Here is an 18822-nt window from a genome sequence, read left to right on the forward strand (position 1 = left end):
TAACCAAGATACAAAATTATTTCATAAAAATGAACATATGTTACGCTAAATATTCTTCATACCTAAATTTATACTATCTGAACAAAATTTCATTTATTATCTAAATGTAACCAAGATATAAAATTATTTCATAAAAATGAACATACATTATGCTAAATATCCTTCATACTTAAACTCCTACCATCTGAACAAAATTTCGGTTGCGTCCCAAAAAAGCACAAACCCATTCCGACCACAAATAATTGCAAAAAATGTGCCTAAAATACAACCACCTCGCTACATCATATTAACGTTTCAAAGAAATAACTCCACAAAACTCTCAAACCACAAATCCGTGGGTTTAGGTAGCGATATTTAACAAGCAAGGCAATTTGTTCGTAATTCGAGTGCGAAAATACATGAAATAAAATGAAATAATTCACCGGAGTCGCCAGAAGCGTCTCTGAACCGGTTGACCCACGTTCTATCTCTGTCTCTGTTCAAAAGTATTTTTTCAAAGGAAGGTCGTCGATTATCCTGGGCAGAGGGAGGTGGGTTAAAGTTGTCCGAAATAATGTCTGGTCGTAGTGGAAAAAAGTAAAACGTATGAAATAATCGGCGATAAATAACGAAGGAGGAGGAGGTCGTGACTCCGTTGTTCGCGTCCCGAGGGATCGCCGAAAATAAGGGAGGGTCGATGCGAATCGATCGGGCTTCGAAATACATCGTAAACCCGCCTCCACCGACTCTCTCGCATTCTTATCCTCGAATTCGCGCGGAAAATTTATGGAATTGCACATGGAAAATTCGGGGAATTTTCGATGTTTATGATTCTAATTCTTTCGTCTGCAGCGACTTTCGACTTTCGTTAATTCTGGCTTTTAATTTTGACTTTCGTTAATTTGGTACTTTATTGTGGATTTTCAAATTTATTGTAGTTGGGTATTTTTTGAGGTAGACAAGTTTTTGGTTTTTTATTTGATATTTCTTGGTTTGCTATTTTTAATTTGGGGATTTGGGGATTTGGGGATTTGGGTATTTGGGGATTTGGGGATTTGGGGATTTAGGGATTTGGGGATTTAGGGATTTGGGGATTTAGGGATTTGGGGATTTAGGGATTTGGGGATTTAGGGATTTGGGGATCTAGGGATTCGGGCATCAAGGGATTGGGGGATCTAGGGATTGGGGGATCTAGGGATTGGGGGATCTAGGGATTGGGGGATCTAGGGATTGGGGGATCTAGGGATTCAGGGATCTAGAGATTCGGTGATTTAGTGATTTGGTAATTTAGGGATTTGGGGATTTAGGGATTTGGGGATCCAAGGATTTCGGGATCTAGGGATTCGGGGATTTAGGGATTTGGGGGTATAGGGATTAGGGAATCTAGGGATTCGGGGGTATGGGGATTCGGGAATGTAGGAATTTGAGGGTATAGGGATTTGGAGATCTAGGGATTCGAGGATCTAGGGATTCAGGGATCTAGGGATTTAAGGATCTTTTTGGGGTAGACAAGTTTTGGGCCATTTAGTTACTACCTTTTAATTTGTTGGAAACAAATTTTGTAATTTGGAAATTTTCAGGTTGAAGGTTTGTCAACTTTCATATTTAGAATTTTTTTAATTATAAATTTAAGCTTGGGAATTGGTATTTTTAGGGTTAGGAAATATTTTAGCTTTAAATTTTTAATTTGCTACCTTGTGATGGGAAATTGTCAAATTTGAAACTTTTAGTTTGCTACTCTTTGTATTAGGATATTTTCATATTTAAAATTTTTAATTTACTATTTTTTGTGTTAGGAAATTTTCAAAGTTTAAATGTTTAGATTGCAACCTTGTTGCGGTGTGAAATTGTAAAATTTGAAATTTTTAGTTTGCTACCTTATGTGTTGAGAAATTTTCAAATTTCAAATTTTTAATTTACTATTTTTTGTGTTAGGAAATTTTTACATTGCAATCTTGTTGTGTCAGGAAATTTTCAAAGTTTAAATTTTTACATTGCAACCTTGTGCCAGGAAATTTTCAAAGTTTAAATTTTTAGATTGCAACCTTGTGTCAGGAAATGTTCAAAGTTTAATTTTTTTTTAATTCTGTCAGAAATTAAATAGCAGAATAAAATGTAATATTTTCGAGAATATTAAAAATTCTGTCAGAAATTAAATAGCAGAATAAAATGTAATATTTTGGAGAATTCGAAGGACCCTGAAAAGGAGATATTAAAGAAAGTGAATCCTGCAATATTATCAGATGACGGTATTACAAGTATCGCCCTAGGGTGATCGTGTCATCGCAAGAATATAGCAGGTCATGGCAGGGGTCAGAAAGTGCGCAAACATCCGATTTACCTTGCGATGACAATCACCATCGTCATCGCTCTTTCGGTCTCTTCATACAGTCATCCTCGTAATTTCCCTTTCGTTTCAATCAATCGAAATTTCGATGATTTATTAACCGATCGACCTTATGATCGTTTTGTCCCACTGACACATTTCGCAACCCGCAAATTGAGACACAAATTGGACAATTTGCTACTTAAATTTGTACGCCATTAGCGAACGGTTAATCAATCGAACACGGCACTCGCAGTTCATTAACATCGCGATGATAAATTACGATGAAACTGTTTAATGATGCTCGCGAAGACACCCGAGAGTGAAATTCTGATGAGAAAATTAATTTTATCCAGAGGATGATGTTAATGAACGCGAATGAAATATTGCTCGATCGATCCTGTTTTGATCTGTGCATCGAATCACTCTCGATCGGCTAATTAATTTCTGAACGAATGCTTAGCGCCAACGGTTTCTTGAATCATCGCCTTCGTGCAATTTGTTTTACCGGGCGCAAAAATCATCTGATGAATCTCTGCGGCGTTATTTTCTTAATCGGAAGATTGATGACTCGTAATTGGATGGTAACTTAAATTATAAACTTTAAACTTTCAAAACTTATGAAATAGACAATTTTTCAAAATGAAATTTACGATCTTCAAATATAAACAAGAAAAATATTGATATTTAACATTTAACTTGAAGTTGTATTTCAAACTTCATTATCCTATATGGATGCAAGATTGAAATACAAAAAACACAATACTGAGTTACGTTAGATTGGCTACATATAAAAGGACAACAAATTAAACTAAACAGACTAAACAATATTTTCAAGTAAAAAAGAAAAGCAACGTGTTATATGTAGGTTGCAAACAAAAAATTTCACATTTTATAAGAATTATTGATATTATTAATAGTATCATCTTGAAAGGTCACATTGAGAACCTCAGGTGAATGTAAGATGGTGGAACATTACAAAATGGCTGACTTTTATTAATGCTCTCACTCTTTCTTTCAATACATCTACATATCTAGTAAGTTGCATTTTATTAATCACTTGTCTAGTTACCTAGTGAGGTACATAGTTTGATACCTAGTAAGATTCCTAGTAAGTTGTATTTTATTAATAACTTGCACCTAGTGAGGTACATAGTTTGATACCTAGTAAGATTCCTAGTAAGTTCTATTCTATTAATAACTTGCACCTAGTGAGATACATAGTTTGATACCTAGTAAGATTCCTAGTAAGTTGTATTCTATTAATAACTTGCACCTAGTGAGGTACATAGTTTGATACCTAGTAAGATTCCTAGTAAGTTGTATTTTATTAATAACTTGCACCTAGTGAGGTACATAGTTTGATACCTAGTAAGATTCCTAGTAAGTTGTATTTTATTAATAACTTGCACCTAGTGAGATACATAGTTTGATACCTAGTAAGATTCCTAGTAAGTTGTATTTTATTAATAACTTGCACCTAGTGATATACATAGTTTGATACCTAGTAAGATACCTGGTAAGTCGTATTTTATGAATAACTTATCTAATTACCTAGTGAGGTACATAGTTTGATACCTAGTAAGATTCCTAGTAAGTTCTATTCTATTAATAACTTGCACCTAGTGAGATACATAGTTTGATACCTAGTAAGATTCCTAGTAAGTTGTATTTTATTAATAACTTGCACCTAGTGAGGTACATAGTCTGGTACCTAGTAAGATTCCTAGTAAGTTGTATTTTATTAATAACTTGCACCTAGTGAGGTACATAGTTTGATACCTAGTAAGATTCCTAGTAAGTTGTATTTTATTAATAACTTGCACCTAGTGAGGTACATAGTTTGGTACCTAGTAAGATACCTGGTAAGTCGTATTTTATGAATAACTTGTCTAGTTACCTAATGAGGTACATAGTCTGATACCTAGTAAGATTCCTAGTAAGTCGAATCTTGTCAATAACTTGTCTAGTTACCTAGTGAGGTACATAGTCTGATACGTAGTAAGATACCTAGTAAGTCGTATTTTATTAATAACATGTCTAGTTACCTAGTGAGGTACACAGTCGGATACCTAGTAAGATACCTAGTAAGAAACGCTATAAGAAACCTAGTAATATACCCAACAAACTAACAGTACAATTAATAAGATAACTACACATCTAATACACGTTCCATGAAACTCGAATACCAGCTAACCACAAGTTTACCCTCGAATTAAAAAATAATGGCATTCGTTCGTCAGCCAGAAATTTCCCTTTTCACCGGCAAAAGCGACAGTCCGTTACGTGGCTGGTAATTACCGGTACACACGGAGTATACTTTAGCATAGCAATTACCCAATTACCGTGGCTGGCGTAACTGTCGAATTGACGTGCTTACGGTGCAGCCTTAGGCGATGCCGAAGCGTACTCGAGCGAACGCCAATGACCCCTGTTCCGAGTTGAAAAGTCGCCAAGATGGTCCTTGAAAACGGACAATTATCGCGTACCTACGCGAAATCCCTCGTTGAAAGACCGTTTCAGTAAAACGATGTGAAATTCAAGAGTGAACGTTTGAACGGACAAAACTGGTAAAAGTTCTTTTTCGTTTCAGTGGATGCCTTTTTGTTGTTTGATGAAACGTTGAATCGTAAGGCTTCAAATTAATAGAAACTTTCATTTTTTCGTAAGCGAAGAAAGTGAACGACTCGGTTTCTAATTTTGCTTATGTCTTTTAATTGCTGGATGATGGTGCAAGAGTAAAATTCATTTATCTAGGGAAAATATGGCGGATGAGACTGATGGGATAATTTTATTAATTTTTAGGGATTTGTAGGTATCGATTGATGGGCAAATAAGTTACTAACTTGAGGATCTTCGAATTTGGGGATTTTATGACTTGGGAATTTGGAGATCTACGGATTTGGGGATCTAGGGATTTCTGGAAATAGGGAAATTTGGGGACTTCTGGCATTACGGAGATTTGGGCATCTAGGGATTTCTGGTACTAAGGAGATTTGGGGATCTAGGGATTTCGGGTACTAGGGAGATTTGGGGATCTAGGGATTTCTGGAGCTAAGGAGATTTTGGGATCTAGGGATTTGGAGATATAGGGATTTGGGGATATAGGGATTTGGGGATATAGGGATTTGGGGATATAGGGATTTGGGGATATAGGGATTTGGGGATATAGGGATTTGGGCATCGAGGGATTTGGGGATCTAGGGATTTTTGGATATAGAAATTTTTGAATCCAGGGATTTGGGGATCTGAGGATTTGTGGATCTAGAAAGGTTTGAATCCAGGGATTTTTGGATCTAGGATTTAGAGATCTAGGGATTTTGGGGTCCAGGTGTTTGTTGATTTAGGGATTTTGGGATCTAGGAATTTGTTGACCTACGTCTACAAATATTGTGATTTAAGTTCACTCGAAAAGATTTTTAATCTAGAAATTTTGTGACATAATTTTCAAACCCAAAAATTGTAAGAAAAAATAAAAACTCTATTCTGCTATATAATCGAAAATTTCAGTTTTAATTAAAAAATTGCAAATGTACTAATAAAATTTGCACCCCTAAAGAATGCAAGCTAAGATTCCATAATATAAAGTACGTATACGTGTTACTGGAATAAGGTAATAGAAGGGTTAAGAACGAGATGCTCCCCGAAGAACTCGAATCGAAGTACGCTCAGGGCGTTGAAGGTCGCACGAGATGGAACGATACGGCCATCAATCATGGTTACACGATTGCAAATTAACGATGATTGGTTCGATAATAAAAGTGAATCGATTTGGAGGCAGCGGGGTTGCGTTATCGTCGATTACGCGGACGATCGTCGGCGGACCATCCGCTTCTTTCGATCATTAGCCACGTGACCTAGGTCAGGCTCATCACGGCGAACAAGGACGATCATGCTAGCGAATGGCCTTGCGAATTTCGCCGGTGAAAGTGGACGCAGGTGTTGTTTTTGGTCGATGATCCCCCGACGACGTTTCTAACCGTTGCCAACAATTTGTCACGCGTTACACGGATTGTAATGGATCACCGCTGAAAGCGTGACAGGGACACTCGCGCAAATTAATATCGTCTAATGTTTGCTCGCCGAACGCTAGATTCTGATTTGACAGTGATCTACCGAGGACAATTATGTCGTTAAAATTTTCGGGATTGGTCAACGCGACATTAGTTCGCTGTCACACGGTGATTGATTTCAATGGAGATTGTGCAAGAATCGGATTCTCATTGTTTTCGCTGACGGAAGGATTTAGTATGTTTGGAGGAAAGTAGCTTTTGTTGCGAAGATGGGTCGTGTTGTAATACGCAGTCTTTTGGGGAATGTTTATGTAACTAAACTTTCTTATAGGTAGCTCTCTTCTCTTGTTATATTGCCATTGAATAGGACATGTAGGACTGTCGGCATGTGAGAATTTAGAGATTTGGAAGTTTTACAATTTGAGATTTGGAGTTTGAGAATTTGGGTAGCTGAGAAGTTTGGGAGTTTGGAAATTTGGGGAATGTAGGAATTGAGGAATGTGAAAATAGGGAATGTGGGAATTGGGGAATGTGGGAACTGGGGATTGTGGAATTGGGGAATGTGGGAATTGGGGATTGTGGGAATTGGGGGATGTGGGAATTAGGGAATGTGGGAACTGGGGATTGTGGAATTGGGGAATGTGGGAATTGGGGAATGTGGGAATTGGGGGATGTGGGAATTGGGGAATGTGGGAATTGGGGAACGTGGGAGTTGGGGAATGTGGGAATTGGGGATTGTGGAATTGGGGAATGTGGGAATTGGGGATTGTGGAATTGGGGAATGTGGGAATTGGGGATTGTGGAATTGGGGAATGTGGAAATTGGGGAATGTGGGAATTGGGAAATGTGGGAATTGGGGAATGTGGGAATTAGGGAATGTGGAAGTTGGGGAATGTGGGAATTGGGAAATGTTGGAATTGGAAATGTTAGAATTGAAAAATATGGGAATTGGGAATGTTGGAATTGGGAAATGTGGAAATTGGGGGATGTGGAAATTCTTCTACAAAAAATTTTTGTGCAGTCGTCTTTGATAAACGTGAAGCTTTAATTTGATATACTATAAGTGATTTTTGGTGATGGTTTTATGTGATGACTTTACGATAGAATGTACTACCTTGAGGGAATTAGGTATCGTGCAAAAAGGAACAGGTTGTTTGTGTAGCATTTGCAAGAAAGTAATTTCCGTTTCTCATTTGATGTTCCTAATCGAATACGGCCATTGCAAATCGAGCAGAGCAAATCCGTATCGAGTTGTAGGTCTGCTGCATCTACGAGGGGTGGCTGCTGTTGGGGGTAGGCTAATGCATACCAAATGTCGTTGAATCTCCAATTGAAAGTGCTCGCGAATCGGTTGGTTGTGTTTGATATGTCTCGGTATTCTTGGCTTCTCCATGTACGGGGTGTCTCGTGAAATTTTGAAGTGATTTAAATTACGACATAATTTTTGGATTTTTAAATTTTCAGGACTTTTAGTTTTCAGATTTTCAACTTTTCTGGTTCTCAGGATTCCAAATTTTCAACTTGTTCAGTTTTTAAATTGTCGGGGGTTTCTATTTTTCAAATTTCCAACTTCTTAGATGCTCAAGTTTTCAAATCTTCAACTACTCTAGTTTTCAAATTTTCAAATTTTATAGTTTTTAGATTTCAAACTTTTTTGTTTCTCTGGATTCCAAATTTCCAAGTTTTTCAATTTCCAAATTTTCAAGTTCTGCAGTTTCTAAATTCTCAATTTTTTGCAGCTTCCAAATTTTCAAGTTGTAAATTTCAACAAATAACATTTTTATATTTTGTACTTTCTACACACCTACTCTGTTAATTGAATGCATTCATTTTGCTCTATAATATCGTTTCCCATCTCATTTCCCCATTTAGAGACACCCAGTATACGCGAGTCGATTATCGGATTTTAGGGGCGGTTTCGAAGAGGGTGGAACGGGAAATGGCGGAAAAGACACGTACAGGGACGGCGATTCGAGGCAGAAAAACACGTCTGGCCGAGAATTCTTCGTAACTTTTTGGCGGACAGAACATCAATGGCAACAATTTATTCGATGAAGTCTAAGGGGTGTTCACCCCCCTTGGAATAACTCTCTCGTTCCCTTTCGTTCAAGTCTGACAGTGGGTTAATTTATCTGGACCGAAAAGAGGGATAAAAGTTACGTTGGAATTCTTGTGAAAAGTTTTGTCTTCTAGGGGGGATGATCGTCTGATGAATTTCCTGTAGTGCAGTTTAGGGGTTGCTCAAATCTTTGCTCAAGTATTCAATGCATTCGAAGTATTCAGTATGTTCAATATATTCAAATGTACTCAAGAATTGAAATATTCAAACTACTAGATCATTCAATACATCCAAATGTATCAAAGAATGGATGTATCATTCAAATGTATCATTCAATACATTCAATGTACAGGATGAAACAATATATTCAATGTATTGGATTATTCAATGTATTCAAAGTATTGGATCATTCAATATATTCAAATGTACCAAAAAATTGAAAAATTCAATGTACAGGATCAATCAATATATTCAAAGTATTGGATCATTCAATGTATTCAAACTACTGGATCATTCAATATATTCAAAGTACTGGATCATTCAATGTATTCAAACTACTGGATCATTCAATATATTCAAAGTACTGGATCATTCAATATATTCAAAGTATTGGATCATTCAATATATTCAAACTACTGGATCATTCAATGTATTCAAAGTACTGGATCATTCAATATATTCAAAATACTGGATCATTTAATGTATTCAAACTACTGGATCATTCAATATATTCAAACTACTAGATCATTCAATATATTCAATGTACTGGATCATTCAATATATTCAAAGTACTGGATCATTCAGTGTATTCAAAGTATTGGATCATTCAATATATTCAAAGTATTGGATCATTCAATATATTCAAACTACTGGATCATTCAGTGTATTCAAAGTATTGGATCGTTCAATGTATTCAAAGTATTAGATCATTCAATATATTCAAAGTACTGGGTCATTCAATATATTCAATGTACTGGATCATTCAATGTATTCAAAGTACTGGATCATTCAATGTATTCAAAGTACTGGATCATTCAATATATTCAAACTACTGCATCATTCAATGTATTCAAACGTACGGAATCTAAACCTAACGGTTCTACTCCTCCAAATCCCAGATATAACTTAAAAAAGTTCCACAGTATCGAAGCTAAAACCTATGCGGAGCATAAACCTATCCTTGCAGAGGCAGTGGCTCGAATAAAGTAGCCCAGTGAACAAGTTTCCGATGGCCCATATTCAAAGTAATCATAGTATACGACATAACCCCGTATAAAGTGTAAAGAAACAGCGGTGGTAGCTGAATAACAGCTTGAGCCTGGGTGATAAAGTGCGAGGCAGGGTCGTGGTGTCAGGTAAAAGCAAACAGGGTGGTGTCGATTGATGTCGATGGCATCGAGCCGAAAGAACGGGCTCGAAAAGCCATTCTCTGTGCCGACCACCATGGACATCGCCCACGTACAGATCGTGGCTAGACAACGGCGAACGTGGTCCAATCGCCGTACGTTTTCTGCCGGTACACATGCATTCATGTATGAGCCGTGAGAAGCTAACTGTATGAACGTAATCCGTTGTCGGAGCCAGACAGACAGGACGACCACCGGGGCCAAAGGGCACGACGTCGCGAGAATTTGCATGGACGCACACTTTCGTTTTTCGGGGCTGAACACGTGTCGGTACTCCAGATAGACAAATTTTAGTATTCGAAATCGTTGATTAGTTTCTTCAGTGTCTTCAAAATAGTTCATTGTATTTGATCATTTTTCTTGTTGTTTTCAAAATTGTTTATCAAACTTGCTTATCGAAATTGTTCATTGAGATCATTGATTATTTTCTTCAGTGTTTTTAGAATAGTTTATTGAAGTGTTTGATCATTTTCCTCGTTGTCTTCAAAATTGTTTATCAAACTAGCTTATCGAAATGGTTTATCAAAATTGTTCGTTGAGATCATTGATTATTTTCTTTAGTGATTTCAGAATAGCTCATTGAAGTGTTTGATCATTTTTCTTGTTGTTTTCAAAATTGTTTGTCAAACTTGCTTATCGAAATGGTTTATCAAAATTGTTCATTGAGATCATTGATTATTTTCTTCAGTGTTTTCAGAATAGCTCATTGAAGTGTTTGATCATTTTTCTTGTTGTTTTCAAAATTGTTTGTCAAACTTGCTTTCCGAAATAGTTCATCAAAACAGCTGATCGAAAATGTTTGTCAAACTTGCTCATAGAAATAGTTCATCAAAACCGCTGATCGAAATTGTTTGTCAAACTTGCTCATAGAAATAGTTCATTAAAACACCTGATCGAAATTGTTTATTAAAAGCAGCAGATTTGAAATTGTTTGTCAAACTTGCTCATCGAAATTGTTCATTAAAACACCTGATCGAAATTGTTTATTAAAAGTAGCAGATCGAAACTGTTTGTCAAACTTGCTTTCCGAAATAGTTCATCAAAACAGCTGATCGAAAATGTCTGTCAAACTTGCTCATAGAAATAGTTCATCAAAACAGCTGATTGAAAATGTTCGTCAAACTTGCTCATAGAAATAGTTCATCAAAACACCTGATCGAAATTGTTTATTAAAAGTAGCAGATTGAAACTGTTTGTCAAACTTGCTTTCCGAAATAGTTCATCAAAACAGCTCATCGAAATTGTTTATTAAAGTAGCAGATCGAAATAGCTTATGGAAATAGTTGATCAGAAAAGCTGATCCACATTGTTCAGCAAAGAGTCCACGGTCCACCATGAATGTAAATTGTTGTGCAGGCGCATTTCGTCGTGAAACCGTAAATGTTTGATCGGGAACAACAGCAGAGGATTAATTAACGATGTAGTCGTTCGACCGAGGATTAATTAAAGGCAAAGTCCATAGTTTTGCGTATCGCGACACGTAACCGGACGCGAGCTTTGAAATTCTTGCGACACAGTGTCGGCTCGTAATAAAATTCGCGAGCTCGAACTGGAATTGTTTTATTTAAAATCCGGTTGCGAACGGCGCGGAGAAATGCGTGGAATCCTGTCACGTATTTCCAGCAGTCGACAGTCCAATTACCGCTTGTCAGAGACACTCTAAAATTGTTCCTCTGTGCGACGCGACTTTGCTCCCTGATTATTAAACGTCGTCCACTGTCCCGACATGAAATGCGGTGTTTAAAATTTGGAAAAAATAGGAAGTGTATGGTCGAAGAAAATGAAACATTTAGGTGTGGATAAAAGGCTGATTGTTTAGCTCGTTTCATTTTTATGTAGGTTCTTTGATGGATTTGTTTAAGCATAATATCACGGTTACTATTTTATTTATTGTTCTAGGATGAATAATAGTATATGGATTTATAAAAAATAAATGAAATAGTACACTTATTTTTAAAATTAGGAAAGTTATTGTTATTTGGGATTGATGTCTTGCGCGGATGACTTAACTGTGTTTGAATTTCGCGCGCTTAGCTAATGGTGTCTTCAAGATGGCGTCTTCAAGATCATGTGATCTCATCTTGTTCAAGGAAGATAAATCAACTAATTTAATTAAGTAAAGGAAGCAAATTTTAGTCGATTATTATTTACTTAATTTATTTGTTTAATTTTTAAGTAAATCTTTAAGTAAGTCAAATAAAATATCATAGTTTGAAACATTTTATTTGCTATTGTATTAAGAATAGACAATTTACTGTTTCATAACAAATAGACAAATTTTATAATGATTTTATGATAAATAAATCAAATTAGACAGTTGAAAAAGATAAATTGCATTGCTAGTTTTATTACTGTGCATTTTTAATAAAAAAAATTAAAACTACATTTCGAATTTTCAATTAAAGATCCATATTTACTTGTAGCTATCTATTAAGCCTAATTTATTTTAAACAATTTATTTTATTTTGTCTTCAAACTGTTTATAACCAATTACAAACGATCAGTAATAAATTCCCAGTTCATAAACGCGAATTTCACAACATCGATTTCGACAAATATAGCAAAAATTTCGGTCATCAAAACAGTCCAATTTAGCCCCTAAACACGTACTGTCTTTCAGTGATCGATCAGTCACCGCAAACAAAAATATCGCGGCATAAAATATCTTGCAATCGAAGTGTGGCATTTCTCAAGCACATCGAAAGTTGTCCGATCATTGTTTATTAATCCGTCACTTCTTATTCGAGATCCTCGGAGATTCGTTCGTTCCTCGGTGTTCGGAAAGAATAGAATCTCATCCATAATTCTCGATGTTAGGCGATCTCTATTTCGAGAAATGGATTTTCGAGAACTCCTTCGGGATTTACTGGTCCAGAAAGAGCTGGTTATGTTTGACCAGCGAACCGAAGAGTCTCGAGAAATGTCGATGGAAAATCATTTTCTAAATGGCAGAGGTCCGGAGGAAAATGTATTGGATATTGTTTGCAGGTGTATAAAACGATGTTCTGTGGAAGTGTTACTTTTACTGGGTATTTTTGGATATTTGACATTTCAAATTTATAGGAATTCAAGGTGGCATATTTTTTAGGATGGAAGACGTCAAGGTTGGAAATTTTCAGTTTTGGAAAGGAGTGGAAAGTTGAAGGGGTGGAACATTGAGAAATTGGGGATGTGAGAATTTGGAGTCTTAGAATTGGGGATTGTTGCAATTGGGGAATGATGGAATTGAGGAATGTTGGAATTGGGGAATGTGGGAATTGAGAATTGTGGAAATTGGGAATGTTGGAATTGGGGAATTTGGGAATAGGAAATGTTGCAATTGGGGAATGTTGGAATTGGAGAATGTTGGAATTGGGGAATGTTAGAATTGCTGAATGTTGGAATTGGGAAATGTGGAAGTTGGGGAATGTGGGAATTAGGGAATGTAGGAATTGGGGAATGTGAGAATTTGGAAATTTGAGGATTTGAGAGCTTGAGAATTTGAGGATTAGAGAATCGGGGGTGTGAGAAATTTGAGAGCTTGGAAATTGGGGAATGTTGGAATTGGGGAATGTGGGAATAGGAGAACGTAGGAATTGGGAATGTTGGAATTGGGAATGTTGGAATTGGGAATGTTGGAATTGGGAATGTTGGAATTGGGGAATGTAGGAACTGAGAATGTTGGAATTGGGGAATGTTGGAATTGGCGAATGTAGAAATAAGAATGTGTGACACTATTTAACTTGAACATCTAAAAATTCGAAAATTCTAAAATTTCAATCATCCAAAAATTAAAAAATCCTAAAATGCAAATATCAAAAAATTTAAAACTCCAGAACAAAAACATCCAAAAATGCATTCTAAAATTTTGCTCACAAGAACATTTAAATGCTTGCAAATTTGAACCTGGAAACAGCAGAAAACTCTTCACGAAAATTACCCCGAAATCGCAAACGAAAAGCCTTATTAAGCAGATATTATTTCACCCCGAGGACAATATTTCCACGCAGAGTCGCAAACTTTCTCACGGTATAAATCATCAATCTTTCAGCGCAGTATCACGAACTCGTAGCACTCTGTTCTCGCTGTTTATTCCGCGGGAGAAAAGTTCGTTAGTGGTAGATTTACGCAGCGGGGTTGACAAAGTCCGAGTAAACACTATTAAAGGGCTCTTCGTTGAAATTCCGCGTCGGCTCGCTCATTTTCCCTGAGCAACGCCACCGATGAAAAAACTTTCACCCCCTCCCGTGGGAATTACTCCGCCCTATTGCCTTAAATCAAGTGGTAAATCACCCCGAGCTTCCAACGATATCACTCCATGTATTATTCCATCGAATAAGCGAAACAACCTTGGTTCTCGCGGAGTTTAATCAAGGGATATTTTCATTCTGACAAAACAGTATTATACTGATGCAGGGTGGCATACGCAAGTGCATGATTATATTAATATTAATATTTTGTTTTTATTCAGAATCGAATGAAATTTAAATTTGATACTTTTGAACGTGGTCTGAGGAGATGTTGTGAATGAGGGTATTTTTTGTAGGGTGGTAAGAATTATTTATTAGTTTGTTATTAGTGCCATGGATTATGAATATAGATTATTATAAAAAGAATCTACTTGACTTGCAGTTTATTTCATTTTGCAGAAACGGTAGGGTATAGAAGAGATCATATGTCCAAAGGAATATGTAGTTTAATAAATAACACGGTTTCTTAAAACCCTTCCATTTTATAAGGGTGAAAGTTGAATAAGAAATTAAATAACATTCAATAGCAATTAACAAGTTTCTTATTATAGATGACAAAATTTGTTAAATTATATGTACACATATGTCTTACAATTTCATATGACACGTTGACATACAAGTCTAGTTTTAACCCTTTGCACACTGAGATTTATTTTGTAATTTATAATTTGTCCTCAGAGAGAATAACCAAGAATAAAGGGTTGAAAATCAAGGCTATAAATAAATGTTATTAGTAAGGAATACTACTTCGAGTGAAGAACTGATAGAATGTTGATATTTTTGTTGCAGTTCTGAACGAGCTGGAGGGTCTAGCAAGGGGAGCCGATGCCAGAGATTGTCCCCCAGTTTCCAGGGCGACTTTGGACCCAGAGCACGTGGCAAGGGTAGCAGAGAGTGCAAAAGCGGCACTAGCCTTCGCTAGAAGCAGAAACCCAGCGATCAGATGCTTAACCACCAGAGGAACTGTTCTTACTTCTAGCACGTTCACTGTCGAAGAGGATGTTGATAAGGTAAATTAGAATTTGGAATATCATATTTTGGTTGTAGAAATTTGAGAAATTGGGCAATGTGGGAATTGGGGAATGTGGGAATTGGGGAATGTGGGAGTTGGGTAATGTGGGAATTGGGGAATGTGGGAATTGGGGAATGTGAGAATTTGGGGATGTAGAAATTGGGATATGTGGGATTCGGGATATGTGGGATTCGGGATATGTGGGATTCGGGATATGTGGGATTCGGGATATGTGGGATTCGGGATATGTGAGATTTGGGATATGTGGGAATTGGAGTATGTGGGAATTGGGATATGTGGGAATTGGAGTATGTGGGAATTGGGATATGTGGGAATTGGAGTATGTGGGAATTGGGATATGTGGGAATTGGGATATGTGGCAATTGGGGAATGTGGGAATTGGGAAATATGGGAATTTGGGGATGTAGGAATTGGAATATGTGGGATTTGAGATATGTGGGATTCGGGATATGTGGGATTCGGGATATGTGGGATTTGAGATATGTGGGATTCGGAATATGTGGGATTTGAGATATGTGGGATTCGGGATATGTGGGATTCGGGATATGTGGGATTCGGGATATGTGGGATTTGAGATATGTGGGATTCGGGATATGTGGGATTTGGGATACGTGGGATTTGGGATATGTGGGAATTGGAGTATGTGGGAATTGGGGAATGTGGGAATTGGGAAATATTGGAATTGGGGAATGTGGGAATTGGGAAATGTGGGAATTGGAGAATATGAGAATTTGGTAACGTGAAAAATTTCATGTTTCTAAAATACAACCTCCGAAAATCCCAAAACCCTATAAAATAACAAAACTACAAAATCTCTCTTAACAAACCTCACCAGTGCATGTGATCCACATGCAGAAATGAATTTCCGTGGAACTTCATTAAAACCGCAGCGCAAAAACAAAGAACGCAAGAACGTGCACAACCGAAGCACACCAGCAAAAGTAAATTACACCAGGTGAACGAATCAAACGCAGAAGGTACGAGATGAAAAAGCGACGAGGAAGAGGCTGCCAAGGTGTACGGAGTAAAATGAAACAAGCTCGCAGCGCTCGTTATCTATTATTTGACAGATCGAGGTTCCTGTTACGATCCTATCCTATCCGTGTACCATGCGTGTTACCGGAGAGATAAGCGTCAGAGCGAGATGCGTGCCGCACCAGAAGTTACCACACCGCGAGAAGAATTTATCTGTGCACCACGTGGGGGGTTCTCTTACGTTTGCTCGACCCCTCTTATCATAACGTTCGCGCTTCAATGAACACTGCTCGATCCATATGCTGTCCATTTATTCTTCTAACCGACTCTTATCCGAATTCCACCATTCATTCGCTTATTCAAATTTTACTTTTTCCGTGTGTGTGATATTCCTAGTTTTCCACATATGGGATATTCGGTTTTCCAGATATAGGACATTTACTATTTTTCGCATATGGGATATTCATTATTTTTCACATATGGGATATTCACTGTTTTTCACATATGGGATATTCGGTTTTCCACATATAGGATATTCACTGTTTTTCACATATAGGATATTCGGTTTTCCACATATAGGATATTCACTGTTTTTCACATATGGGATATTCGGTTTTCCACATATAGGATATTCCTAGTTTTCCACATATGGGATATTCGGTTTTCCAGATATAGGACATTCACTGTTTTTCACATATGGTATATTCGGTTTTCCACATATAGGATATTCACTGTTTTTCACATATGGGATATTCGGTTTTCCACATATAGGATATTCACTGTTTTTCACATATGGGATATGTGTTGTTTTCCACATATGACATATGTGTTGTTTTTTCACATATGGGATATGTGTTGTTTCTCACATATGAGATATGTGTTGTTCCCCACATATGACATATGTGTTATTTTCCACATGTGAGACATATTTATGTTGGTTTGCACATATGAGCATATATGTTGTTATCCACACATGGGACATGTGTTGCTTTTCACATATGGTACATGTATTGATTCCTACATATAGGACATGCACTGTTTTTCACATATGGAACATGCATTGTTTTCCACATATGAAATATCTATTTTTTCCTCATATGATATATGTATTGTTTTTTTGCATATGTTGTTCTCCACATATCTTAACAGTAGACTTAGCACAATGATTTTTTGTTACAAATTATAGAAATTATTAAGGTACCTTTTCTTAAAGTTGTACAACATGTGTGAAGATAAAAAATAATTTCTTTTTCCCATTCATTTTGTACATCATGTCTAATATCCAAAGCAAGAATTCCAAGTTGATTTCTGTTTCCAAGTATAGAATATGGCAGAATTTTCATTTTTCCCAGCGAGACCATATTAGACACTCGTCCATTACAGATACTCGTGTAAGTACTTATACGTGTCCGCGATAACGGTAGATCCATTCAGCAATCGAGTGATACCGTTGCGATTAAAAATGGCGTAAGGTGAACGCAAATCGAGTGGAACGCTATTAAACCGTGGTGGAAGAAGCGACGGATTTCATTGAAATTCCCACGATAAGCGTGTCATTTGGGTAGAAGTAATAAGGCGAGCATCTGTAATTCTGTTGCAGGACGGGCTGACAAGAAACGATGACAGAATACTGGCTACGTGCTTGAGCCTTTGCAAGGCGGCCAACAAAGATCAAGCGAATGCAGGTACGTATACGAACCTCGTATTTCTCCGTGTGGAGATGTATCCTGAACACGTTTCAACGTTTTCCACGGGGCTGATAGCGATTAATACACGGAGAGTTGATCGTGGCGCTCGTTTCGCTCGGAGATTAACCGTTATCGGCGTGGCCAGTGCACGCTCGCGAGTCTTGTCGTGATCGAGCGCGTGTAACTTTTACCGTTCCTTATCAGCCGGGAATTTATTAGCGAGCAGGCTACTAATTATTTGCCCGCTCCTCCCGTTCGTGGGACCGACACCTAGTGAAATCGGTTTCATTAGAAGCCGGCCGGCTAATTGAAACCGTATTGCCGGTTAAATTATGTACGTCCCTTACAGGAGATAGTTTTGTTAGTTCGCTCCTCTTTTTTCCCCACTCTTTACACCGAGACTGGTTGCTGAAAGAAGCGATTTGCTTTTCCACGCTTGAACTCTTCCTGGAGGATCCGAGTGTTAATTGTACCGACTGCTAACGGTGGCCGTCTATGCCACGCGATAATACGGATTATTAACACGTTCACTGATACCGTGAAAATGGATTATGTGGCAACGTATGCTGTGAGAATAATTATCGGCCGTATAGATATTTAATTTTCTAATTTTAACTTTACCTGTTTACGTAATGGACGAATTTCTCTTTCGTTTGATCAACTTTGAAATTTCAAGAACTCTTTTTTATTTTAGGTTGATCTATATTTCAAAATTACTTAGTCACTCTGATGTAACTTGTTGTCACTTTCATTTTAAAATATTCATGAAGGGTTTATCTATTTCTTTTTGTTAAACTTTAAACTTTACATATACATCTAAATTAGTCATTCTTTGTCATAATTTGGAATCAGTCACTCTGTGTTCAAAATCTCGATGGGGCACTTATCTAGTCTTTTTTATTAAGTTTCAAGCTTTAAATTAATGTGCTACATGTGTTATTTTGAGCAACTTTTATGTCATGAAAATTTTGTTGAATTATATGTATATCAAAATTAGTCATTCTTTGTTATATCTCAGTGCCAGACACTTTCCTTTTAAAATCTCAATGGGGCACCTATCTGGTCTTTTTTATTAAGCTTCAAGCTTTAAATTGACGTGCTACATGTACCATTT

General features: G+C 37.0%; 1 protein-coding gene across 2 annotated transcripts in view; it reads left to right on the forward strand.

Moving 5' to 3' along the window:
- The window catches only part of LOC100882999 (telomerase-binding protein EST1A), a 184160-nt gene that overhangs the window by 158216 nt on the left and 7122 nt on the right, over positions 1-18822 (forward strand). For both annotated transcript variants that reach the window (XM_003703923.3, XM_076530467.1), the window contains 2 exons: positions 14802-15022; positions 17621-17705. In XM_003703923.3, coding sequence (XP_003703971.2) covers positions 14802-15022; positions 17621-17705 — 306 coding nt within the window. The remainder of the gene's footprint in view (positions 1-14801; positions 15023-17620; positions 17706-18822) is intronic.

The sequence above is a fragment of the Megachile rotundata genome, chromosome 4 (genome assembly GCF_050947335.1).
Source record: "Megachile rotundata isolate GNS110a chromosome 4, iyMegRotu1, whole genome shotgun sequence".
NCBI lineage: Eukaryota > Metazoa > Arthropoda > Insecta > Hymenoptera > Megachilidae > Megachile > Megachile rotundata.